Raw genomic sequence first — 27,389 nt, forward strand, 5'->3', positions numbered from 1 at the left:
AGTGTTCGAACAAATTTCGGGCTTGCAGCCTGTCATCGTTCAATACTTCGCACGATATTTCAACTGGGCACCTGCCACTCATCTTCAGGTGAGGACGACTGAGTTCCGCTGTTCCACCAGCGAGGGCGCTGCTGGCGGGCAGTGTGGTTCAACTATCAAGTTTTCAACGCATGCGCAGAATACTTACAGTACGCTATATATTGCTGAACGGAGGACGTTTTCGCCAGTCTGCGACGGCTCACCTGAAGATGACTGGCAGGTGCCCAGTTGAAATATCGTGCGAAGTATTGAACGACGACCGGCTGCAAGCCCGAAATTTGTTTGAACAATATGGTATCTCTCACACCAAATGACGATATTGTAAGCCGTGATGCGATGTCGTGCTGGGGAGGGTAGCATATCCTCTGCTGCTGACTGTAGTGATGCCAGCTCCCCTGGCACCACTCTAAAGAGTGCCTGTAGGAGACAACTACTGTGGTACCACTCTGAAGAGTGACCAGAGGTGATGACCACTTTGACACCATTCTGATAAGAGCAGTTGGGGTGAATGGGAGTGGTAGTGATGGCAAGTTGGGCCCTGTGGAAACATTGCTGACAATAAAAAGGACTTTATTCTTTCTCTGCGCATGCTTCATCCTGGTTCGGCGAGGCAAAACACACCTCATTCTGTTGGGGCTGGCTGATGCTGATGCTTGGGAGGGGCTTCCACTCCATTGACAGGATGCTACATAGGCACCCTGCAATCCTGACGGCAGGCCTGTGGGTGCTCAGTGGCCTCTGTAGGCCATGGTTGTGATGTCAGCAGCATGCTACTGGTCCATCAGCACTGACACCTGGGATGGTCCCTCGTCCACACACTCAGCCACTGTGGAGACTGCTGTGCGTAGGATTTGACCCATTGCTCTCTGACAGGAGTCAGACAGCAGCTGGTGCTGTGGCACTAATCCTCTGGTAGGGCACTTGGCACTGGTGACTGCAGGCATGGACAGCAGGTTGGTGGTGTTATGGCACCAAGTCCCTTGAGGAACTTAGTGGTGCCAGTGGCTGCTGCTGGTGATTCCTAGTTGTTTCGCTGTCCGGTGTGGCCTAGGTGTCACACTGGTGCTGCTGAACTCTGGCAAAAGCTAGTGACTCTGACTCAAAATTCAGACATGTTTATATTGCTCTGAGATGCACTTGTTTCACTAAAATCTGGCACCTAATTGTGTCACCCATAACAAGAGACTTGCCCTGATTTGGTGACATCACCCACCCCACATGGTATGGTCGTTTCCTCCGTATACTGCAGTTTTCTGCTGAGTTTAGCTAGCCTTATCTCGCAGTCCCTGTACAAGCACATTCGAACGTCAATTAATCATAACTTTTGGGACCAAGAGGCGGCCGGAATGCAAAAAAAGTGTGGGTAATTAGGGGAGAATGAAACACATCACTCACAAAGCTCAAAATAATGTAGTAAATCAAAATTAAATAAAAATAATTAATTTCTAATAAAGAAGAAAACAACAGAAAATTTTAGTCACAGCAAATCTATTTAGAAAGTGTGAAATGTTTTTTGTTTCAATTTCTTAAACCTTGACTTTGCGACTATGTCCCACCACTTCTTTGTGCACAATTTGTTCATAGCTGTAGCGGTTGGCTGTTATTACAAATATCGGAGGGCAGTCTTGAACTCATTCTTTGCTTGCTACAGAGTGCCAACTCTTTTGGTCCCCCCCCCCCCCCCTTCCCCCTCCCCCCCCCCCCCTTGGCACTAAAATGTTGCAAAACAAAATTGATAAGCTGATCATTTGAAGTTCTTCATTTGTAACAGCTGCAGTGTCATCTTCCACTAGCCATTTCTCTACATCAACAGGCTGTATATCATTCTGAAGAGTTTGCAGATCAATGACTAAAAATCCAGTGTCTGACTCATTAGTTTTGTGTAAGCTCTTGCTCTTGATTTAGGTTAGGACAAGCCTTCTTCCATGATTTTTGTGGAATTGTTTTCTTAAGTTCTTCTCAAGCTTTGGCAGCTGTGTAACTTGCATCTTTTATGTTGAGGCTTTTCACTGTTTCAAAAAGATCAAAACCATCTTCTGTTTTCTTGAAGAGTACAGTGACATATTGCCTCCTGTAATGCCATTTTATCCACTCAAAGACACCCTGATCATTTGGTTGGGGCGAGGAAGGCAAAAACTTAGCTTTTATGTCACCTCATTAAGGTTCAGACTCAGAAGGGTGACTTGGGACTTGGTTAGCAATATCATGACACGGGGTGGTAGGTTTATTGAGTAAAATCAATTGATAATGCTGGCACGCTGTTTGGTGCTGGTGCAGAGCATAGTGATTGGTCAGACACATGGTCGGATAATCTGAGGAGTAGATTAATTGAAGGTCGGATAATTGAGGTTCTGCTGTATGTTATTTTGAACCACATATCACCAATCTGAAGCTACCAATCCGGAGCTGCTAGTGCAATACTTAATGGCAGCTTTCCCACTGTTTTTATTACTTTTGCTGTAAGATTTAATACTTTTGCTATAAGATTTAAGACTGGGTAGCAACACTAGATCTAAACAGCAAGACACTGCAGACCTACATTTAATGTAAATAGGTAAATACAGTGGCATGCAAATACCTCTGAAACCCATAGTATTCAATGAGTTTAACTGTTCTTGGTCAGCTGAATCAGCTGGTAACCCCCTGTTAAAATAATAGATAATGAGTTGAGCTGCCACCAGGAGAAGTGATGGGAAGCTGAATTGTTATGTGATTTAAATCCTCATATACACTCCTGGAAATTGAAATAAGAACACCGTGAATTCATTGTCCCAGGAAGGGGAAACTTTATTGACACATTCCTGGGGTCAGATACATCACATGATCACACTGACAGAACCACAGGCACATAGACACAGGCAACAGAGCATGCACAATGTCGGCACTAGTCCAGTGTATATCCATCTTTCGCAGCAATGCAGGCTGCTATTCTCCCATGGAGACGATCGTAGAGATGCTGGATGTAGTCCTGTGGAACGGCTTGCCATGCCATTTCCACCTGGCGCCTCAGTTGGACCAGCGTTCGTGCTGGACGTGCAGACTGCGTGAGACGATGCTTCATCCAGTCCCAAACATGCTCAATGGGGGACAGATCCGGAGATCTTGCTGGCCAGGGTAGTTGACTTACACCTTCTAGAGCACGTTGGGTGGCACGGGATACATGCGGACGTGCATTGTCCTGTTGGAACAGCAAGTTCCCTTGCCGGTCTAGGAATGGTAGAACGATGGGTTCGATGACGGTTTGGATGTACCGCGCACTATTCAGTGTCCCCTCGACGATCACCAGTGGTGTACGGCCAGTGTAGGAGATCGCTCCCCACACCATGATGCCGGGTGTTGGCCCTGTGTGCCTTGGTCGTATGCAGTCCTGATTGTGGCGCTCACCTGCACGGCGCCAAACACGCATACGACCATCATTGGCACCAAGGCAGAAGCGACTCTCATCGCTGAAGACGACACGTCTCCATTCGTCCCTCCATTCACGCCTGTCGCGACACCACTGGAGGCGGGCTGCACGATGTTGGGGCGTTAGCGGAAGACGGCCTAACGGTTTGCGGGACCGTAGCCCAGCTTCATGGAGACGGTTGCGAATGGTCCTCGCCGATACCCCAGGAGCAACAGTGTCCCTAATTTGCTGGGAAGTGGCGGTGCGGTCCCCTACGGCACTGCGTAGGATCCTACGGTCTTGGCGTGCATCCGTGCGTCGCTGCGGTCCTGTCCCAGGTCGACGGGCACGTGCACCTTCCGCCGACCACTGGCGACAACATCGATGTACTGTGGAGACCTCACGCCCCACGTGTTGAGCAATTCGGCGGTACGTCCACCCGGCCTCCCGCATGCCCACTATACGCCCTCGCTCAAAGTCCGTCAACTGCACATACGGTTCACGTCCACGCTGTCGCGGCATGCTACCAGTGTTAAAGACTGCGATGGAGCTCCGTATGCCACGGCAAACTGGCTGACACTGACGGCGGCGGTGCACAAATGCTGCGCAGCTAGCGCCATTCGACGGCCAACACCGCGGTTCCTGGTGTGTCCGCTGTGCCGTGCGTGTGATCATTGCTTGTACAGCCCTCTCGCAGTGTCCGGAGCAAGTATGGTGGGTCTGACACACCGGTGTCAATGTGTTCTTTTTTCCATTTCCAGGAGTGTATAAAGGCATGGAATATGATATAACACCAGTTTGGCAGAAGCTGATATGTTGTGGACACTATGTGGATTGAATTGGTTACTAATTTGTAAAGATTTACTGCAATGACATGCTGTGGAAACCTTCACATGCACGTAGATAAAGAGCATTCTTCTCCATAACAGACCATAGATCACAGATGGACGGAGCAGCATGATAAAGTGTTATAGATTCTGTTTAAGAAAGAATATTAGGCAGTTAGATGTTGATAGTAATTGTTTCTGAATGCTGAACACTGTTTGAACAACTATATTTGTGTCCCTAACACCCATTATAAAAGGGGGCAGCTTTTAGTGTTTAGTGAGACTTCTTTCGATCATATGATAAAAAATTGGTCATTTTGAATTTGTTGCATTCCTACGGCGTGAACTGGTCAACTGAAAATGTTAACTTAATGTGTTAATTTACCCCTTCATCTGTTAACAATAAGAAGTTGACTGTATAATGTTTTTTCGCGTCATTTTTTCCTTCCACAGGTGATTCAGCAATTATAAACAACAGAATCCAGCTACTAGAAACTGAATGTGATTATCTTCGAGGCAAACTGCTCCATTGTGTAAGCCGTGAGGAGTATGAACAATTACAGAAGAAAAAAGAGGATGTTGAGTATAAGATAGTAAGTAATTTAAATAAAACTTTTTGTTGTTATTTCATCATGTTATTAATCCTGTCCCACTCATTAATTTCAACAATTGTTAAGTATGTGGATGCATGGTGTCTGTTCTTTCAGATGTGTCTGAAAGAACAGACTCTATACTTTCATATAATTGATTTGGCTCAGTTGGCAATGAACCCACAAGCTTCAGTGCAGATGGAAATTTTTGTTCGGTCTCCAAAGTAGGAATCTGAAATTAGCAGGCATACAGGACACGATGGGGACTGCGGATAGGTGATGCTGGGTGGGGATGTGACTCAGCCAGAGAGTTTGCCGAGGTAGTTCATGCATTTGCAATAAATACCACGTCTGGGTGGCGCAATGATTAATGCAACTGCCCAGTAAGCAGGAGGTCCCGGGTTCAAGTTCCAGTCTGGCACACATTTTCATTCATCACCGTTGCTTCTGAATAAAGTCTCGATGCAGCTGATCTCATCAGTTCCTTCCCCTTCCTTTCCTTTCTCCCCCTCCATCTCCAGTTCACATAAACTGTTACGCAGTCTTCTCTGAGGCCACAAACTGATCATAGTGCAGTTGATGTTTAAGAATGTGCAAAATCGGGTAACTGGAAATATTTGTTTGATGATAATGAAGATAGCTGAAAAGATTGTGTTCAGTAAAGATTTTGAAATTGAATTTTACAGAAGAATTTGAATGTAAGCCACATAAAATTTGTGCCCAAGCCATCATCAAAGTGGAACTGAATGTTCTCTGTAATGAGATTTCATAGGATATGCTGGACACTACCATCTATGATCTTGACTGTCGTAACTGGATATGAGTCTTGGGTATATACATATGATTGTGAAACAGGAGCATAATCATTAAAGTTTTGGTTAAGTGACAATCAACAGCCATTAAGTACTTGAGAAAATGTTTATTATCCATCAGCTGTTTATTATAAACATATGAGTCTACCGGTTGGAGTACAATGGAAGTCCACAATCAATAGTTACGTGCAGCACCTGTAGTAGGAGTACTGCATCACAGTGTATTAATCACTGTCATGCTGTGTTACTATTGTAAGTGCTGCACTGTACTATTGATTGTGGGCTTTCATTATGATAACTTTGATGTTTCCAGAATGAGATTTTCACTCTGCAGTGGAGTGTGCACTGATATGAAACTTCCTGACAGATTAAAATTGTGTGCCCGAGTTCGAGTCTTGGTTGGGCACACAGTTTTAATCTGCCAGGAAGTTTCAACTTTGATGTTGTATGAGTCCATAACGAACATGGAATATGCATGACCAAAACCAGTGGACAATATGTGTATAACAAACAGCTGATGGTTAATTGCATTTTCTCAAGAGCACAGTCATCACAGTGGAAGCATTTCTTGTCTCCAGCATGGAAGAAAAAAAAAAAAAAAAAAAAAAAAAAAAAAAAAAGGTGACCTGTTAAAACTCAAAGTGGTGGTTGATGTCTTCCTTGAAAGTTGTGGAATTGTATATATCAAATACACACCAATAAGACCAGCAGTGGCAAAATAGCACTACGAAAAATTTCTTCTTGTTCTCCTTGCTGCAAAAGATAAGACCTCTGGAATCCAGAAACTGGCAGCTACATTATAACATTGTCCAATTTATCACTGCACTTGATCCAGACTTCCGTAAAAACTACTAGCTGAGTTAACAGACAATCACAAAAAGTATTCATTGTGTGATTTCTGATTTTCTCCAAAGACATTATAGAGGTATGTGTGTGCTTCATGCATGTATATATTGTATGCATCTGGTTAGTCAGTAGGGAATATTAATCACCACTTGCAGAACATTTATTTGCTGAATAAATTTACCATCAAAAATCTGTATATGTTTGGGCATTATTGAAAAAGACACAAGTGCAATGCGAGAAGGAAGATGACATACACTAGCATATAATGAGTCTAATGTTGGTGTAGAAAGAAGTGAGTTAAATAGCTGTTCAACAGTCTACCCTCATAAATACAATGTCTGCAGAAAGCAGAAGTGTTTTCAAGTAAATATAAAAATGTTTCTCTGTAACGATTCCATCTATTCCACAAAGTGAATTTTGATCAGAAATACGTTGTCAATACAAAATTGTAAATGTCCAACCCGTAGCTTCATGAACAGGCGACATGTTCATCATCGCAAAGCTAGTTGTGACAATGAGCTGTGTTACAGGTAGGTTACCAGATAATGTAAAGAGAAGTTAGACAAGTGAAGCAAAGATAGGGAATGAAAAGGGACAGAACTGAAAAAAGAAAATAAATACACACATAGCAACAAAAGACAAATAACCTGGTGTATAGAGTGGAAGCATATCACAAGGAAGAATGAATCAAAGGAAGATGGAATGTGAAGTGTCCTTTGCCAGGTGGCGTGATTGGCTAAAGTGAGATATACACATTGCAATAAAACTGTTTATTATCGATACAGAAAAAAGAACTTGAATACAAAGTCCATAGATGAATGTCCACAGAACTGAAGTACAAACAAAACTGTCTTTCCTAGACATTGCCTTAGATGCACCTTAAAAATGAACCCTATAGTTCGTGGCAGGCAGTGGAGCAGGGGAAACTGAAGATGATTGTCATTATTATCCAACCTGGCACTGGGAAAATGTCCTTGAGATGATGGTACTTCTGGGATGTCAGGTGCTAATAGTTGTTGGAGATGATGGCTCAGATGACAATAGCTTCCAGAGGGATGACCGTATTTTCAGGACATTGAGTGTTGGCAGTTGTCAGAGGCGACGGCTCATACGTTGACCGCTATTGTGGGAAGATGTGCGGTGTGGCATGGCACCCGGGAGTGACAGATGACAGTCCTGAATATAGTCTGTGACAGGTGCTCAAGGTGAAGATGATGGCTCTGTACAGTGAGCTGCTGGTATGGCCAGTGTGAAGACCAGGTACATACCTCCTCAGCATGGTTCAGTGGCAGGCAGTCTTAATAATCTCCAGGGAAGGGTACATTCGTGGCCCTGTGAGGGCACATAACAGAGCAAAGGGAAGTAGTGTCCTGCCTATAGCACACTAAGACCCAACAGGCACGCTGCCTGTCGGTGAGGATGGTGCCCCTGGATGATGTGGCAGTTGCTGGTGGCTTGACTGTACACAGTACCATGACTTCTGTTTATAAATAATGTCTGTGGTGAGACAGGTGCCATACCTGGCCCATGAAGCTTACACATTTGTGTGGTGGTGCCCCCTGCATACACCACATCCCACCACCCTTAAAAACAAGTGGGACAACTGTCTTAAAGAAGTGCCATACCCAAGGAAGGAGGCAATAACACAGCTGCCAGCACTGGTGGTACAAAACAACTTGCACAAAGCAACAACACAGTCAGCCAGTGTGTAATCATGTGCCCGAGAACTAACCAGTACAATTCTAAGTATTATAGCACAACCTTTCACACCAATAGCTTTGAATAGAACTGAAACACTATGCATAAAAATAAGCCTAGACATGGCATGGACACTTGAGTAAGACTGCACAAGACTGCAGAGGATGGAGTGCAGGACCAGTGACATCCGATACACAAGACAAGAGAAACACATAAGCACTGCTTAATAACTTCCAAAAGCTCAGACAAGGCACATGAATATACTGAACCGAATTACTAATTAAAGCAAAAAATGATCCCAATAGAACAAACACGTTGAGTTCCTATCGGGGACTGGTAACTGGCCTCTGCATGCAATAGTGGGCAGACTGGGCATAGGCGGGGCTTGCGGCAAAATTTCCATGAAGGCGCAACCAAAGGCCCGGAAGGACACATGACAGGATTGATGGTATCAGCAAGAATGGTGAGACTGGCAGCTGGGCCAGCAGCAACTATAGGAGCAGCTGCTGGTACAGCTGCAGTGACATCAGTGGGTCAGCTGAGACAGGGCTGGTGATGTGTGGACTGACGATTGGACAGACGTGATTGCTGACAGGCTGAGTGACAACTTTGGAGGTTGCCCAAGAAAGAGCTGGCACTGACAGGACTGGTGAACTGACTGACATAATCACCAACAGACTTGGCAAAGACAAGAGGGCTGGCTGTGACAGGTCCAATGACATCTGGACTGATGAAAAGGCTGATGTTGCCGCTGACATGCGTGGGAGTGCTGGCCATGAAAGGGCCAACAACATCAAGACTGACAACTGGACTGATATTGTTGATGACAGGGGTGTGGCCTAGGGGAGGGCTTGCACCAACAGGAGGGCCTGCTGTGAAAGGGCTGGCTGTGACAGGACCTGTGACAACTTGAGGGCTGGTCGTGACAGGGCCAGTGCTGACAGGACAGATGCCGATGATGAGATAGTCAGTGTCCAAAGGCACCACAGGCAAGGTCTGATCTGAGAATGGCAGAACTACCACTATAGAACTCTGTGAACACAAAATCTAGGGCTGCACCACACAACAACACTGCATAAAACCTGACTTAAGGTGACCCAACTTGCTCCCCAAATGAAACCTCTGGATGCCGAGCCCAGACACTGTTCATGAACAAGCTCACTCAAACACCTTGGGGAAGACTGTCCAACATTAACCGTGAATGAGGTATGTGCACTGCTCAGCTGGAGGGAATAGTCCAACAAAAATCCACATAAAACTGTCCCACTAATAAGTTGCCCCTCCTTCTGACAGTCAAACACCCAAAAAGTTTGCGTAGATGTGGGAGCGGCATACCGACATGTGGCTGTAGTAGCCAAAACCTGAGTGAGCTGCAGCAGTTTCTGAATTTTCTGCACCTGTAACTGAGCAACTTGAGACAAAGGCAGCTCTGATGATGGGACAGACCTGATACAACAAAATGACACTCAAACCTTACACAAAAATAGACTGCCAGTGAACAGAAACCTGAGCCTTCAGTGTCTGAGAACATGTCAGACCAGCAGCATCAATTTAGAGAATTCACACTTGTACAACACGTGAACAAACCACCTGAATTACCCAGAAAAAGAAGACAACATCTAAGAAACTTGTGTCACTAACTTGGATGGACTGAGAAACATTCCCCACGATAAGAATCATGGAATGTGACTACAGCTACTGCCTTCAAACTGTGATAACACAAGAAGCATGAAAATACTTTGCCACCAAAATGAATTAGCACACTAGCAAATATCTACTTGGGTGATATCCATTTGAACAAACTTAAAAAGGAAACCTGCTCTGTCAAAATGGATTATTACACATCAAGATACTATAACAGACCTGAAGAATACTGAAACATGAAAGCTTTTTACCTCATCACCATTTCTGATGTATGATGGATGAGGGAAGAGAAAACAATTTAAAAATGCACTTTTACCACATGTGAGAAACAGACTTGTCACCATTATTAATGTGTCCTGTGCCAAGTGGTGCAACTAACTAAAGCGAGACACACACTTTCCATTAACAACTCATTATTATTGGTATGGAAAACATAAATCAAATACAAAGTCTGTGAATTATGTCCATACAACTGAAGTACAAACAGAAGTGCCTCTCCTCGATGTTACTTGAAATGTACCTACACAGTGAAGCTCACAAGTCATGACAGATGGCAGAGCAGGAGGAGCTGAGGTTAATTGACATTAGGATCCAACCGGGTGCTTGTAGTATGTCCTTGAGGTGACAGTACATGCACAGTTGTCCGAGATGATGGGTCAAACTACGTAGCTTCTGGAGGGACAACAGTATTTCTGAGAGGTCGGATATTGACAGTTGTCAGAGGCGATAGCTCAGATGACAATAGTTGCTGGTGTGATGTGTGGCGTGTCATGGCACCTGGCAGTGGCAGGTTGTGGTCCTGAAAAGTGTTAGAGACAGGTGCTCCTGCCAAAGGCAGTGACTCCACTGGTGAGCTGCTGGTGAGGCCAGCATGAAGCCTGGGGATGTAACTCCCCAACATAGCCTGATAGTCTAAATAGCCCTGTGGAAGTATATCCGTGTGGCGTTGTGAAGACAAGTGATGTCATGTAGGGAGACAGTGCCCTGCCTGCAGTGCTTTCTGTCGTGACTGGCACTCTGCCTATTGGCGAGGTTGGTGCCCTCAGATACTGTGGTGGTTGCTGGCAGCTTTATTGTACACAGTACCATGACTTCTATGTACAAACAGTGTCCTTGGTGATGCAGGGCCATATCTGGCCTGCAAATCATGTTAGTGTGGTGACCAAAATATGGAGGGGACAACCCTGCATACAGTACAGAATATAAACATCTACACAAGGATAAGTTACTCTTCACCAAACAGAAGAGATGTTTAGCCGCAGACATACAATATTAGAGGTGAGGTGGATTTGTCTCTCTCTCTCTCTCTCTCTCTCTCTCTCTCTCTCTCTGTGTGTGTGTGTGTGTGTGTGTGTGTGTGTGTGTGTGTGTGTGTGCGCGCGCGCGCGCCACCCCTCTCGTCCCCCCTCTGCAGATGCCTATTGACATTGATTACATAAATGTATCTGGGGAAAGACTGAGGAAGAAGCATTATCACTTTGTTCTGCATTATACACATAAACACATTCATGCTCTTCTACCTGGGTCTTTTAAATTGACACATGTAACATGTTGGTAAACTTCAAACATAAAAATGGTATGAGGTAGAAAAAAGTTGGTTGCCAGATAATGATAGACTAGGAGAGATCTTCTATTCTGTTGAATGTGTTATGTAGTTTTGACCCACTTCATAACAGCACGATAACAGTACTGTCTGTTAACCTGTGGCGTATCTAAACTTTCCTATATGCCAGCATAAGAATTTCTGTTGAGGATATAGCCTTGCATTCAGCCCAGCCCATCTAGATATATTTAATTCACTCACAAAACTAAACAAATAATCTAATAGGAATGTATTCAGTATACAGAAATTCTGTGTGAAATAAAAAAGTGTTTCACTAATTCAAAAAGATGTGTTATATTGATCTATGGTTTTTGGAAATCATTTTTGCAGTCTGGGATCCAGATGATCAAATGATTTGGAATTCTCATTGCTTATCATGGAGAAGACTGTTTTCTTCAAATAGTGGATTGTGCTAGAAACTTACAGCACACACATGTAGGTAATGCAGGGAAGAAATTTTATGAGGTAATTCTGCTACCTGTACATTAGACCAGGGTGACTAGTGCTTTCTCTCAAAGAGTGGCTGCATTTTTATATTCCACAGAAATCTGTACCAAGGTACCATTAGCTAAATTAGCTGCGAATTCCTAATATCATCTGAAAAATACTTCCATAGCTCTGAGTCTGCCATCTTCATTTACACAACTAAAACAAGTAACATCGCAATTCACCTTCACAGTGCCACTGCAATTAAATGGAAACATATTTCTTGATTTTTCTTAGTGAAGAATCAACAAGCAACAGTTCATTGACAGTAGATCAGTCTACTTAAACTATTGTGCAGCACTCACTGTTTCCTTAAAGATCCTTAAATAAACAGCCATATCTCTTATTCATTACCAGCAGGAAGTCAATAGCCATCAAGATCTTCAGATAAATATAAGGATGTTTTTAGACATGAAACATCAGAAGGATAAGAAGTGAAGTGCACTTTTACTGCACGTATATAATATTACATGTTAATTCGTTATAAACTATCAGCCTGTTTGTACAATTGAAAAAATGATTTTATAATGTTTAATCTGACACTACTAAGTATAAAATGCGTTTTCAGGTAACTTTGGAAATGGAGAAACAAAAACTGCTGGAAGGATTTGAAATGGCAGAATGTGAAATAAAGAAGCAAAAATTTACCGAGAAACTTGACAGAGATTGTTTCAGTGCATTGAAGCAACTAATTTCAAAACTCCAATCAGATAGTGATGATAAGGCAGAAATTGGTGAGTATAATAGTAGGAGAAAGTAGAAAGGAAATAAAGCGGAAAGGCAATAGTGGAGGATAAAGATGTCAATATAAATACTGAGTTTTACAAAAATAGTGACAAATGGTATATTGGAGAATAATCATTTTAGACACTGTGATGTTTGTTGTCCATTGGACCATAATTTTTCCATAATAATAAACCACTTTGTGTCACAATGAGAGCCACATGCAAGCAAACAAAATCATTGCCTCTAGAGAAAATATAAAAATTCCTTTTTCAAATGCCAAACTTATTTGCGGGTCATGATTTTCTTAACCTTCTTGCCAATGTTTATATCTATCCATTACATGCATATTTAAAATAAATAAATGTACTCCTTTGGTCTGTTTTAATTAAGTGAACTGTTTGTGATGTTTGCTAGGGATACGTCTGCACATAATGACTTCTGAGCTGCGAGTATTATTATTAAACTAAATTTGTCATATTCACCTTCCTCCTTGAATTATATTTTCTTCACATCCTGGGGCTATTTAATGTTGCCCATGTACTTATAATATTGTCCTTCTTGTCAAATCTGTTAGCTTTCTAACAATACTGCAGACAATACACAATATGTGTCTGAATAAGGAACCTGCAGCACCCCATACTAACATGTGCAGGTATCATTTTGTGACTCTTGGCTCTCAGCATGTGTTATCAAGTGGCCAATACATAAAGTGTTTGCTTATCCATCAGGCTGACAGATTCTGTCATATATACAAACAACATAAATTCACAAGCCATTAGGTCGTCTATGTGATACTTAACTCCTTTTAAATTGCTCAGTTTGCACTTAGATCTTAATGAGACCACTGTTCATTGGAATGAGATGCAACAGACCCAGAAGTGCTACCCACCACTGTAGGGGTAGTATCTAAATGAAACTGTGAGAGCAATATTTGTTCTGTCACACACTTTTTCATTATGATTAGAATTATTATCTACTTGCGGCTCTACTTATGATTGTAGTAAAGTGACTAAGGAGAAAATAATAATAAAAAGAGTCAGATAATTCTGATCACATAGTCTATCCCAGAAAACAAAAATTGCAGAGACCACAACAGATCATGCAGGAAATCATGCAGGAAACTAAATAAATTGAAAGGTATAATGAGCATGGAGTAGATAGATGCATTGAATGAACTCTTGAGTAGATGATCCAATAGCACTCGTTATCGGTCTCATTGGGACATCAGTCTAATGTATCTTCAGTAGCCCATATAATCTAGGAGGGTAAGCTTCCAATATGAGTTTTATGGACAAACCGAAGGAGTGGCCATGGGCAGCTCTCTGAGTCTAGCTGTTGCTAATCTATTCATGGAATCTTTTGAACTGCAGGTGCTGCAGTCTGCCAGTAAAAACCCTGTGAAGTGATATCGGTATGTGGATGACACTTTTGTGGAATGGAATCACGGTGAAGAGGAATTATATGGTTTCTTAGTGCACTTAAATAATATTAATCCAGAGATACAATTTACTATGGAGAAAGAGAGCAATGGACAACTAAATTTTTTGGATGGATCAGTAATTAAATAGGCGGATGGGAGTCTAGGGCATAAAGTGTATAGAAAAGATACACACACCGACCGTTGCCTCCATAAGGATTCGAACCATCATCCCAGGCAGAAGAGAGGTCTCATTAAAACATTGGTGAACAGAGCTAATAAGATTTGTGAGCCAGTTTATTTGCAAAATGAACTAAATCATTTGTGAACGGCTTTTAAGAAAATTGGAAGCACTGACAACGAGATAGATTGAGCACTTCATCCCAGAAGAAAAGTGTCTAACAACATTCAGCAACAACAACTGTCAGCTGGAAAAGTTTTTCTTCCAATTATTTGCAATATTATGGGCCATATTGCGAAAGTTATGGCCAAGTTTCAAGTTGAAACAATCTTTAGACCCACCAAGAAGGTTAGTGAGTGAGTGTTTTAAGATTGGCGAAAGACCCACAACACCCCTTAGCAACTCCTGAGGTGTATAAAATTCCGTGTACCTGTGGGAAGGTTTATATTGGAACAATGAAAAGAAGTGTCAACACTCGCTTAACCGAACACAAAAAGAACTGTCGACTAGGACATACCAACAAATTAGCTGTAGCGGAACATGTTTTTAAAGACAGTGATCATGAAATCAAATTTAGTGAAACAAGTATGCTAGTCAGAACATAGCATTGTTATGCTTGTATGTGTAGAGAAGCTATAGAGATTCAGAAACACCAGTATAATTTTAACGGAAAAGAGAGAGGCTTAAAGTTAGACAAGATATGGTAGTCGACTTTGCACCGGTGATGTGACAGTCAATTCCCTTCGATCAAGAATAATGATGTTAGAGATAGATTTATGGTCGGCCACACATGACATATGTTGGTGGCCTCTATGCGCTCTATATAAACAGGACCTCCATGGTCTGGCAGCCAGTTGTCGACTCACCTCGGAAGATGTTGCCCGCAGTTGGCAGCAAAATGTCAGGAAGAAGAAGTTTTACAGATCGACCATGGCCTCTTAGCTTGGAAGTTTTAACTAATGAAGATTCTGGCCATGAAAGCCTACATTTTATGATTCATATCATATTTGTTCACAGGTGTTTTTTCAATTCTTTGAAAGTACTGCAGGTTGTCTTATCACCTTAAGCAAATTATATCGTATCATCCATAACTGTAATGCACATCATCTTCCTTCCATTTACTGATGCTCCTCCTCCATTCTGAACACATATACATATTATTTTTATAGGCACATGATGAGCAAGAAATGTGATGAACTACATTCTTGCTTTGCACTCCAGCCAATTTTAATTACTCCTTTCATTTCTTCTCCAGTTCTCATGTTTACTTGCTGTACTACATACAAATCTTATTAACTTTCTCTGTTACCAGTCAATGTGAAACTTCTCTAGTGTCTCCAGAACCTTTATCCATTTTACTCTATCAAATAAATTTTATAGACCCCTGACTGCAGAGTTTCTTAACACAACAATCACATCCTATGTCCCATTTCCTTTTCTGGCTGCAAACTATTCAGTTTTCAGCTCTCTTTAAGTTTTGACTGTAGGTTGTATTTAGAAATTCATAACAGAATTTTGGGGACATGAGATACAAAGCAATAGTTCTATATTATAAGCATTGCTTTTCTTTAGGATTGGCACTGTCACAATCTTGGTGAAATAATGAAGTCAGTGTCCCTTCACATAAGTGATGTTGCTTAAGTGGAAAAAGTTCAAGGCAATCATAAAATGCGTTTTAGACAGGTACGTGCTGAGTAAAACTGTGAGGGACGGGAAAAACCCACCGTGGTACAACAACAAAGTTAGGAAACTACTGCGAAAGCAAAGAGAGCTCCACTCCAAGTTTAAACGCAGCCAAAACCTCTCAGACAAACAGAAGCTAAACGATGTCAAAGTTAGTGTAAGGAGGGCTATGCGTGAAGCGTTCATTGAATTCGAAAGTAAAATTCTATGTACCGACTTGACAGAAAATCCTAGGAAGTTCTGGTCTTACGTTAAATCAGTAAGTGGCTCGAAACAGCATATGCAGACACTACAGGATGATGATGGCATTGAAACAGAGGATGACACGCGTAAAGCTGAAATACTAAACACCTTTTTCCAAAGCTGTTTCACAGAGGAAGACCGCACTGCAGTTCCTTCTCTAAATCCTTGCACAAACGAAAAAATGGCTGACATCGAAATAAGTGTCCAAGGAATAGAAAAGCAACTGGAATCACTCAATAGAGGAAAGTCCACTGGACCTGATGGGATACCAATTCGATTCTACACAGAGTACGCGAAAGAACTTGCCCCCCTTCTAACAGCCGTGTACCGCAAGTCTCTAGAGGAACGGACGGTTCCAAATGATTGGAAAAGAGCACAGATAGTCCCAGTCTTCAAGAAGGGTCGTCGAGCAGATGCGCAAAACTATAGACCTATATCTCTTACGTCAATCTCTTGTAGAATTTTAGAACATGTTTTTTGCTCGCGTATCATGTTATTTCTGGAAACCCAGAATCTACTATGTAGGAATCAACATGGATTCCGGAAACAGCGATCGTGTGAGACCCAACTCGCCTTATTTGTTCATGAGACCCAGAAAATATTAGATACAGGCTCCCAGGTAGATGCTATTTTTCGTGACTTCCGGAAGGCGTTCGATGCAGTTCCGCACTGTCGCCTGATAAACAAGGTAAGAGCCTACGGAATATCAGACCAGCTGTGTGGCTGGATTGAAGAGTTTTTAGCAAACAGAACACAGCATGTTGTTATCAATGGAGAGACATCTACAGACGTTAAAGTAACCTCTGGCGTGCCACAGGGGAGTGTTATGGGACCATTGCTTTTCGCAATATATATAAATGACTTAGTAGATAGTGTCGGAAGTTCCATGCGGCTTTTCGCGGATGATGCTGTAGTATACAGAGAAGTTGCAGCATTAGAAAATTGTAGCGAAATGCAGGAAGATCTGCAGCGGATAGGCACTTGGAGCAGGGAGTGGAACTGACCCTTAACATAGACAAATGTAATGTATTGCGAATACATAGAAAGAAGGATCCTTTATTGTATGATTATATGATAGCGGAACAAACACTGGTAGCAGTTACGTCTGTAAAATATCTGGGAGTATGCGTACGGAACGATTTGAAGTGGAATGATCATATAAAATTAATTGTTTGTAAGGCGGGTACCAGGTTGAGATTCATTGGGAGAGTGCTTAGAAAATGTAGTCCATCAACAAAGGAGGTGGCTTACAAAACACTCGTTCGACCTATACTTGAGTATTGCTCATCAGTGTGGGATCCGTACCAGGTTGGGTTGACGGAAGAGATAGAGAAGATCCAAAGAAGAGCGGCGCATTTCGTTACCGGGTTATTTGGTAACCGTGATAGCGTTACGGAGATGTTTAATAAACTCAAGTGGCAGACTCTGCAAGAGAGGCGCTCTGCATCGCGGTGTAACTTGCTCGCCAGGTTTCGAGAGGGTGCGTTTCTGGATGAGGTATCGAATATATTGCTTCCCCCTACTTATACCTCCCGAGGAGATCACGAATGTAAAATTAGAGAGATTAGAGCGCGCACGGAGGCTTTCAGACAGTCGTTCTTCCCGCGAACCATATGCGACTGGAACAGGAAAGGGAGGTAATGACAGTGGCACGTAAAGTGCCCTCCGCCACACACCGTTGGGTGGCTTGCGGAGTATCAATGTAGATGTAGATGTAGATGTAGAACAGTTCCAGTTTCCCTACACTTATAACTTTTGATAAACTCTATTGGGATTTCGTTTCATCTCCAGCTTTTCCATGTCTTGTTTCTTTAATATCTATCTCTACGTATTTCATCCAGATTGGAAAGTCCTTGTCCTCTTCAGTGATGGCAATGTCCTTGCTGTAACTGTCTTCTACTGTCCATATTGCTTTAGAATTGTTCTGCATGAAGTCTATCTTCTTGATAGATTAAATCATAATGCTTCCTCCTTTCTAGAACTTCTGTCATGTTACATTTTTGGCACAACCAAGCGTCTTTTCAGTTTCTTCTGTAAATTGGTTAATCATTTGCCCTTTTTTGTGCCTTATTTTTCCACATTATGTTCTTTCTTTCATGGTTTTCAACTTTTTACAGTAACCATAGTTTCTTTATTATATACTTCTCCTTAAATCCAAGTTTTCCTCTTCTATTTTTGTATGCAGCTATTTAACTGATGGATCCAAAAGTTTCTTGCTACACAGACAGCTTTCAGTCTAACATGTCGTCAATAGGTAAACACACATAGTTTCACTTTCCTCATATTTGGTGGTGACAAAACATTATCATGATCCTTTTAATTGTAACAGTAAAATCTAACTGCATGTTATATTTTCATTGCTATGGTGACTTGTATGAGCCTTAATTGTAATGGTATTACTTGATGGTATACTCTCTTTTAACTCCATCTTATTTCAGTTGGATAGAAAATATTATGATAACAAATATAAGAAACAAGATTTGTTTTACCCTACTCCTGCATTGCATAACACTGGGTGATAAATTTTCCAGCAAAGCTGGGGCAACAGCTTCTGGCAACACAACAAAAAGAAAAGTCATATGAAAATATAATTCAGCAGCAGAAGAATGAGATAGTCAAATTACAGTTAGTAATTGTGGCAAATCAATCTCAGTTACATGAGAAAGAAGAGAGTTTATCCAAAGTAAGAGATGAGCTTAACTCAAGGTGCAGGTAATGTTTTTGTATGGGATGATCTTCACTTTCATGAAGCACATTTGTAATGCACTATTCTAGTATTTTAATTGTGCTTAGTGTGAAACTATACACTGTTGTTTGCACTTGAAAGGATGAACTGAAATTAGACCTAAATACGATTGCAGTCTTTCTCGGCGTATTCCAATAATGAATTCTTCTTGGCTGATAACTCGAGAAGAATTCATCATTGAAATTAGACCTGTCGTTATTAACAGGAAAAAGCTTTGTTGTAACCAATTAGAACAACTATGATTCAGAATGACAGTGTCATAAATACTTTGATTGACTTTTGCAATGTTTGAACCATAGGATACTTTCATTTACTCTTGAATTGGGTCCAGCAGATACAAATTCTACTTTTTTAAGAGCAGTAAAAACAAAATAGACCAAGGGAAAAAACAACATATATCTTAAAGTACAGGTGATGCAATATTTTTCAATCACTTTTAAAGCTCATATCACTCAAGTTTTGGCTATTATTGTTGCTGCTGCTGCATTTTGTTGAAGTTTTCTTTGACTTACCTCTGTTATGAACAGAATGGCAATAACAGCTAGTCTGTTGCTTGCCTTTATTTTTCTTTTTAAGTTTCTGTTCAGATACATTTCTCACCAAATGTACAAATATTTGAAGTTGATACATCTTTTAGAGATTTTACTGTTTTTGTAGCATTTACTTCGTGTATGCGCAAATTCGTTCTTTTCTGTTAATGTTTTTCATTTGAGCCCACTTCATTCTGTGTGTACTATATTTATCACACTATGTAACATCATTTTTAGCATTAACTAATTTTGGAGGTATTTTATCACCAAGCGTCTTTTTTTTTAGTGGTAATGCGAGCCATGGGTTAAGAAGAGACATGGACATGGGAGTTCATTGTTTGAGCAAAATTTTATAAGGAAATGTGACTTCTCATATCATATTTTTATTATTCTGTCTAAATGGTTTTATTTTTAGGGTGTTAAACCAAATAATTGAGAATTTGCACAGCTGTCTGTCAAATTCAGAAACAGGCAAGAATGAGGAACGGGTCTCAGAACCAGCTGTTCCTGTCCACAGTATGCCAGTTCCTTTACCACGAAAACGTCTCCCTGATTTGGAGATTCTTCAGGTATTGCATTTTTTTTCATATTTTCTGTGAATCTCATAATTTCTGGTCTCACTGAATGTATCAGGTTTCTCTTCTTTTGTTTTCTTTAATCAACGACATCTTCATCCTCCTCCTCCTCCTCCTCCTCCACTACCTCTGCCTCCATCTCCACCTCTTTCCCCTCCTTTGACACCCTGACTTTTGTTACTAATGGCTTGGCTGTTAAGCCTTTGAGATTTAGACAAATCCATTTGTTATATTATGTTAAAGCAGAAAATCATCCCAGGACAGTTTAGGCTCTCTTAGTTTTCCAAATTCAGATATTAGCCTTTAATTCTACCTGAACAAGTCTAAAATAATTTTGTCCATTATGTACTTCTCTTTGATAGCATTTCAGTGACAGGTAATTTAAATGAGTGTCAACTTAAAACTATGAAATGAAATGTAAGTGACAAAAAGTAAGTGTTTCTTCTTCACCTTCCATCAGTTCTTCTTGCAACTAATTCAAATGTTTTATAGTGATTGTTTGAGTAGTAATTTACTAATAAATGACTTTTTATGTGTTAGTACCTTTTGTTAATTTTTGATAACATTTGATGTTTGGTTTTCTCCAGACAAGGAATAATGACCTGGAAAAGCAATGCATGGATCTGGAAAATAATTTAGTAAATCAAAGACAAGTCATTATGTCACTGGAAAAAGAGAAAGAATGTTTAAAAAATGAATTAGTGGATGCTCAGAAGGAATGGAAGGCAACTGAGGTACGATAGTATTTTAAGTATTTAGCTTTCTTTTGGTAGTGAAGTTGGTGGCTTGTTCATAAATATTATTTTGTCAAATGGATATTGTGTTAACACTTAGCTCAAAAGATGCATTAACATTTATGTTGTTTTACATAACTACATTACTTACTGTTGTCCATGCCCTCAGTTAAGATATGTATACACAACAATTCGCTGAATCTCCAGTTTGAGTACAAAAAAATTTCTAATACATGATAATTAATCATGTCCTGGATGATCAAGAAACATTCACATTAAATAAGTCAATGATGAGAAAGTGTTTTAGTGGCCACCAGAAATTGAGAAATTTTTATAATAGTCATTTGAAGTTGTCAAGCATTGTGATGTTACAATGACATCACAATTCATATAGGGGACTGATGTCTCATTTTTATTGTAAAATATCCTGTCTTCCAGATACCATGTTTTTTCACCACATTTGTGTACCCTTTGTAACACAAAATTTAATTTTATTGGCGCAGTTTTACAGTCAGGGTATATTAATAATAGATAACATATCATCTTGGCTGTTATAATTGTCAGTCTCTGGCGTCCCCGCCTCAGGTGGATAACCTTGTGTCATGCATGTTTCATGTGCTACATGAAGTGCGCCACAGCATCAGTGATCACAAGTTTCGGGAACAAACAAAAATAAACACACCTGATTGGAAAGGCTTTCCTCCCTCACACACAGTTTGTCTGTCCAATGCAGGAGACTGTGCTAAGCACGTGTAGAGTTTTTAGTTTCATGTTTATGTTGTTGTTGATGAATAGAAAGAGAATTGTGTTGCCAGCATGTAACCTATGCATCTTGAACAGTATCAAGGAGACTGCTGAGCTCAGTGTCTCCATCTAATTAGTGAATCACTGTCAATAGTGTCATATGCCATCATTTTGTGAGGCATTGTAGAGAGATTTGGCTTTAACTAGAACACTGACACAAAATCTGGTGATCAGGAGCTGTAGGTGCATTACCACCTGTCTGCCCACTATTGGCTTAATACTAATGATGAAAATGTTTTGGCCTGATTACCTACTCGTTGAGGACCACGAAACAGGCATGCATTAGCAACCTTTTCTATGAAGGCGGTTTGCTATCAGAAAGGCTTGCATAAGTGAATGTATTCAATACACGTTTAATTTTAATGAACTATTGTCATTGTATAACTCAGCAGATTCTTTGTACCGGATAACTGCATAACGAACCCTAAATTTGATGAAAATTATTAAAATGCTACTTTTCTCCTAAGACAGGTTTTCACCACTTACCTCAACGATTCTTGATATCTTTTTCTGACTTTCACATACAGTTCACAAATGATTAAAATGGAGATAGGGGAAAAATCTTGCAGTTACCAAGCAATGTCAAACTGATATGCAAACAAAATCAGCTGGTATCTGCAGCATTTTCATCTATTAAAAGTGAGAAAAAAGTTGTAGTAAATGGATCTATTTAAAATAGACAATTTAACCTCACATATCTGGGTCAAAGACGTGGAAACAGTACAGTGTGAGAAATCATTGGTATCAGTCTGCAGCTGTTTGGTACACAAAATTATTGCTATTGTTAAGAATTTATGTAGAAAGAGCTGAGTTTGTGGCTCTGGGGAGGAAATTCATCATAGAATGAAGTTCCAAAACACTGGTCAACAAGAATTCAACAGCAGTGACTTATTGTGAAAAATAGAAAAATTATTAATTGCAATCTTCATAAGTTTTCCACATTTGCATAATTATCATTTACATTTCTATGATAAATTTGAGCTGTTTTGTGCCATACATTTTCTTTAACACTTTGTACAGGAGTGAATTAATTGTGATAGTTCCAAACTTGTGAAACATGTGAGTTCATCAGTAAAATAGTACAAGCTGTATAAACAATGTTATTTATTCTTTTACACTAGCTGCAACTGTTATTGTAAATATCTTTCAACTGATTGTGGGAATACTGTGAAATCTACCACAGGAGACTTTGCAGCAACAACTAAAGGACCTGAAAGAAAGCTTAACAGAAGACCCATCCAATGCAGAAAAAGAGAAGCCTGAAATAGCAACACAGTTCCCAGAGACACCCACAGAATATCAATCAGAAATGAATGTTTGTGCAAAAACATTAGAAAGCAAATCAGTGCAGACGATCAAGGTATGTAATTAACAACGCAATTTACATTGCTTTGCTGAAAGGAACTGCTATATCTTAAGAATGCACATCCAAATAGTTTGCATGAAATAAGCTTATCAAACAACATATCAGTCACTTTTACCCTTACAGCTTGGTAACACCTCTCTCCATCACAATAACAACAGTCATGTGCAGTGTTATGGACTGGACAAGGTCCCAGCCACTAATCATTTCCTCTACCAGAGCTCTAAAATTCCGCCCAACGTCCTATTTCCCGCTATTAATGTCACTTCTCTCTACATCAAAATCCCCAATGCCCATGGCCTTCTCACCACTGAACACTATCTTTCCCACTGTCCATCTTACTCCAAAGCTACAGCATTCTTCCTGGTATCTGCAGTACCTGCATCTACACTCTGACTGGACTGCAACTGCAAATTGCAGTGATCGCTCTGCTGTTCCTGATTTGGAGTAACTGCATACTGGTGCCAGTCTGACGAATCCTCCTCGGCAGGCACCGCCTTTCAGACCTAAGCCGTGGACTGTGCCTCACTGTTACAGCTCCATCATACACCTTAAGGTAGTTACCATCTTGGTGATATCTCCTCCAGTAACTCTCTAAGTGGTTACTTACTAAGTGCTATTCTGTCTTGTAATCAACATAGACTGTATAGATGCTGCTTCCTCCTGTAACTGTATGCTGAATAAATGTGTGATAGCTACCAATCTACTTGATGCTGTTTTATCTGTATTTATTGAACCACAGTACATGATAGATTGGCAATGAGGATAGTTATGGCCCCACAGTAATCTCTTCCTTTGCACCATCTGGGTGCTGCCACTTCCAGCTCCGCCTGAAGCTGCTTTTGTAGCTTTGCATGTTGCAGCCATTGTAGGTCCTCTTCTCGAGGTGGTACTGTTCAGACAAAGGAATTGCAGTGAATGTGTGCTTGCCAATTAGGTCTGCTGTCCTTGCCTGTTTGTCTCCAGTGGTGCCACTTTCAGTCCTTGTCCTGTTATTAGCACCATGCTCTCTGTTTGCATCTGGTCCTGCCTCTAGTCATTTTCTGCTCTGGATTTAGCATGGCTTATGCTCTCGACATTTTCCGAGGCAGGGTTGCAATATATCCCAGTAGCCTAAAATCTTGTCCTCCGTCTGGCTGCCGCCCTCCTCCCACTGCCTGATGCTCCTTTCTGTTGCGTCCAAATGTTGCAGCTTAGGTAGGTCCTCTTCTATAGGGTGACACTGCTATGGACACCAGTTGGGCACGGGGCTTCAGCTCAGTTGTGCTGCTTCATGGCTGGCATTTGCCCATCTCCAGGGTCATCTGTCTCCAGGGTCATCTGTCTCCAGGGTCATCTGTCTCCAGGGTCATCTGTCTCCAGGGTCATCTGTCTCCAGGGTCATCTGTCTCCAGGGTCATTGACCTCCAGGGTCATCCTGCCACCAGAGCCTACCACCTCCAGGGCTCTGAGGATCAACTGCCTCCAGGACAGGGCAGGATCATCTGCCTCCAGGGTTCCGCCAGCCTGTTGTGACTAAGCATGCAACAGTGCACTGCCCTCCTTCCACTGGCCTCCTTGGCTTAACAGGGTGCTCCAGTCCTCATTATTTACCAAAGGCCTACCTTTTTTCCTTCAATGCTCCAACAAATGCTCTGTCAGTGAGCTCTTAGTAGACCACTGGATATGGCACTTTTTCGCTCCCTTCCACTACATGCTTTTGCCCACAACAAGATGGTGAGCCTGCAATGGACCATTTTTCTGGTGCTCATGCCCTCTTCCTGCCATGCTGCCATTCTTCCTCTGGCAGCTTTGCTCCACTCGATGGATTCCTCGAGTGACCCGCTTTTTTCCTTTCTGCATTCTTTTCTGGTTGCTTTATGTCAGTGGTCCTTTTGTGACATCCTAGCCTTAATCTGTTCCTTTTCTCAGTTGTGCCTCTTCTTGCCCACACTGCTATTCACAGTTATATCTGGCCTGACCATAACATCTGGATGACAACACTTCTCAACCTGAGGCACCAATTCTGGAATTTGGCTTCCAGCATCTAGTTGGTACCACCGTCTGTTTCTCTCCATGGGAGGAAGGGGCATGTGCTCCACAGCAATGACTTGAAGCCTTTGCCATCTCATTCTTCAAGGGGGAAGCGATTGTAAGATCTGCAGCTACTAGTATGATGGCTTTACCATCATCTCCCCGAGGAAAAGGGATGCAATATGTGTGCCTGCACTGTGACCGGACTTCGGCTGCACACACACCTGCATCCCACGATTGGCTTAGTCTCTGGTATAACCTATCAGCATAGGAGTATGCAAACCAGCTACGTTCTGAACGGTTCTGTGTTGCAACGAGCACAACAATGACAACAAGGATAATAAAAACACAGTTTGTAATTGCTGGGAACTAAGGACGCCACCACTGCAGGTGCTATGCTCACCATCTAGCAGTGTGTCGGTCAGTGTGGAACTATTTCCCTCTGTGAGTCATGTGCCTCAAAATAGTCTGAACTGTATATTTCCACTGAGTAGTACTTAGGTTGGCGCACGACCATTGATAAGTCAGTCATTGTTGGGAATTGCCTGGTAATTGTGCTGACTGCTCCGTGATTCCTCATTTGAAGTAACTCCTGTCTAGCACAATTTGCTGCCAATCTGAATCCTTTTCTCAGGGCACTGACGCCAACCCTAGGCCTTGGACTGTGGCTCATTGTGAGGGTTCAATCACACACCTTCAATACCTGGATGCCTGTAAACCCCTCTCCCTCTCCTAGCTCTCAGGGAAAGGTAAAAATATTGTGTAGTCACGTGTTTGTCTTTGAAGAAAATAATTTAAAAGTCGGTATTATGCAGGTTTTTAACAGGGATGGAACTGGAACTTTTTATGGCTACTTACAAGTCTCCATTTGTCTTCTAACATATTAAAAATACTCCAGACACCCAGATCTAGTTGCCCTGCTCCCACCCCTACATTTGATCACCAAATTGTGCGGTCAATTTCTGGAAAATTACTGTCACTTGAACTTCTTCATGAGCAAGAAATTCTACAATTACACATGCATTGCACAATGGAGAGCTGCACCAGTTCCTGCGATATTTTGAGCAATACTGATGAAGCTGTTGTGGTAGTGTGTAATGGCTGGCTCTCCTCACTCATAACAGCCACACCCAACAATACTGAAAGCACAGATCCAGTTCTGCCACCTGTTGATGCTGAGAAACAAAAATCCCATGAATATTTGATTCACCCTCATACTTTTGTTTCGCAGGTTTGGCAGATTTCCAGAATCATTTTGTCATTCTGGAGCTGGTCTTTTGTGTCTCTGCTTCTTCACTTGCCAGCTTTTCGTTCTACTAGTAGAATGCTTTATTATTCCAGAAAGGCCTGATTTCTGCCAGCTGTGATGCCTGTAATTTCTTTATTATTATTATTATTATTATTATTATTATTATCATTATCATTATCATTATCATTATCATTATCATCAGCAGCAGCAGCATCAGCATCAGCAGCTGCAGCATTATCTGTTAATGTGAGATGAAATGCAATACGTCTATAGTCTTCCTTGGCTGGTATGAATCTCAGTATTATCTTCCTGTATGCACAGCTGCAACATCTTATAAAATATATGCTAGAAGATGACATGGTAGTACACCTGGAATGATTTTAATGAGAGTATATATCTTCATTACAACTGTCTGATTACTGACATTGATTGATAAATGGAGCACTTCAGAAATATTTCTTAAATGGTGACAGTTTTAGCGTATAGTAGCATAATTTACATAACAATAATTTACGTTTTTAGGAAAATAAAATACTAAATGCCCCTGAAAGAGGAGATAGAGAAGAAATTAAAGAACTGAAAGCAAAAATGTTGATTCTAGAAGAACAGATCCAGAATCATAATTGTGAAAGTGGTTACGATAGTCAAAAGCAACAGGTAAGCAGATAATTTGCTTTAAAAAATAATAATTTTTATTTGAAGTTAATGACAATAATCATAATTACTAATGCCTTCTGTTTGACTGGTAGGAAACAATTGAAGCTCTTAAGATTGTGATTGGTCAGAAGGATGAAACTATTTGCCATTATCAGAAGCTGTTGCAAGAAAATCGAGAAGAATCTACTGAACTTGAGCAGAAACTGCGAAAAGAAATAAAAGATCTTCAGAGCGCAATGGTTCTCCACAGCCAGATACACAGTCGGTATGGTGAACAGAAAATTAAACTCATTCCCACCCTATACTTATGTAGAAATATTGCATATGAGATGAATTACTGAGTTACTGTTAATATTGTTTTTCTGCTGGAAAGCTACAAACAGCTACTTTATGTAGACATCACTTTGTCACTCAACAATGGCTTCAAAGTTAGAGGTGGTATTAATCCAAAAGGACATCAACTCTTGCTGCATTCAGATTATTAAATAACTGTAATGTGATCATGGACGTGACATGAAGGAAATTTATAATATTTTTT

At 41.1% G+C, this 27,389-nt stretch overlaps 1 protein-coding gene across 1 annotated transcript in view; it reads left to right on the forward strand.

The window, feature by feature from the left end:
- LOC124713594 (centrosomal protein of 290 kDa-like) overlaps positions 1-27,389 on the forward strand; it is a 189,970-nt gene that overhangs the window by 129,392 nt on the left and 33,189 nt on the right. The window contains exons 19-26 of the mRNA XM_047242958.1: positions 4,705-4,844; positions 12,499-12,664; positions 18,712-18,892; positions 19,872-20,025; positions 20,619-20,765; positions 22,753-22,929; positions 26,717-26,851; positions 26,944-27,116. Coding sequence (XP_047098914.1) covers positions 4,705-4,844; positions 12,499-12,664; positions 18,712-18,892; positions 19,872-20,025; positions 20,619-20,765; positions 22,753-22,929; positions 26,717-26,851; positions 26,944-27,116 — 1,273 coding nt within the window. The remainder of the gene's footprint in view (positions 1-4,704; positions 4,845-12,498; positions 12,665-18,711; positions 18,893-19,871; positions 20,026-20,618; positions 20,766-22,752; positions 22,930-26,716; positions 26,852-26,943; positions 27,117-27,389) is intronic.

Source organism: Schistocerca piceifrons, chromosome 1 (genome assembly GCF_021461385.2).
Source record: "Schistocerca piceifrons isolate TAMUIC-IGC-003096 chromosome 1, iqSchPice1.1, whole genome shotgun sequence".
Taxonomy (NCBI): Eukaryota; Metazoa; Arthropoda; class Insecta; order Orthoptera; family Acrididae; genus Schistocerca; species Schistocerca piceifrons.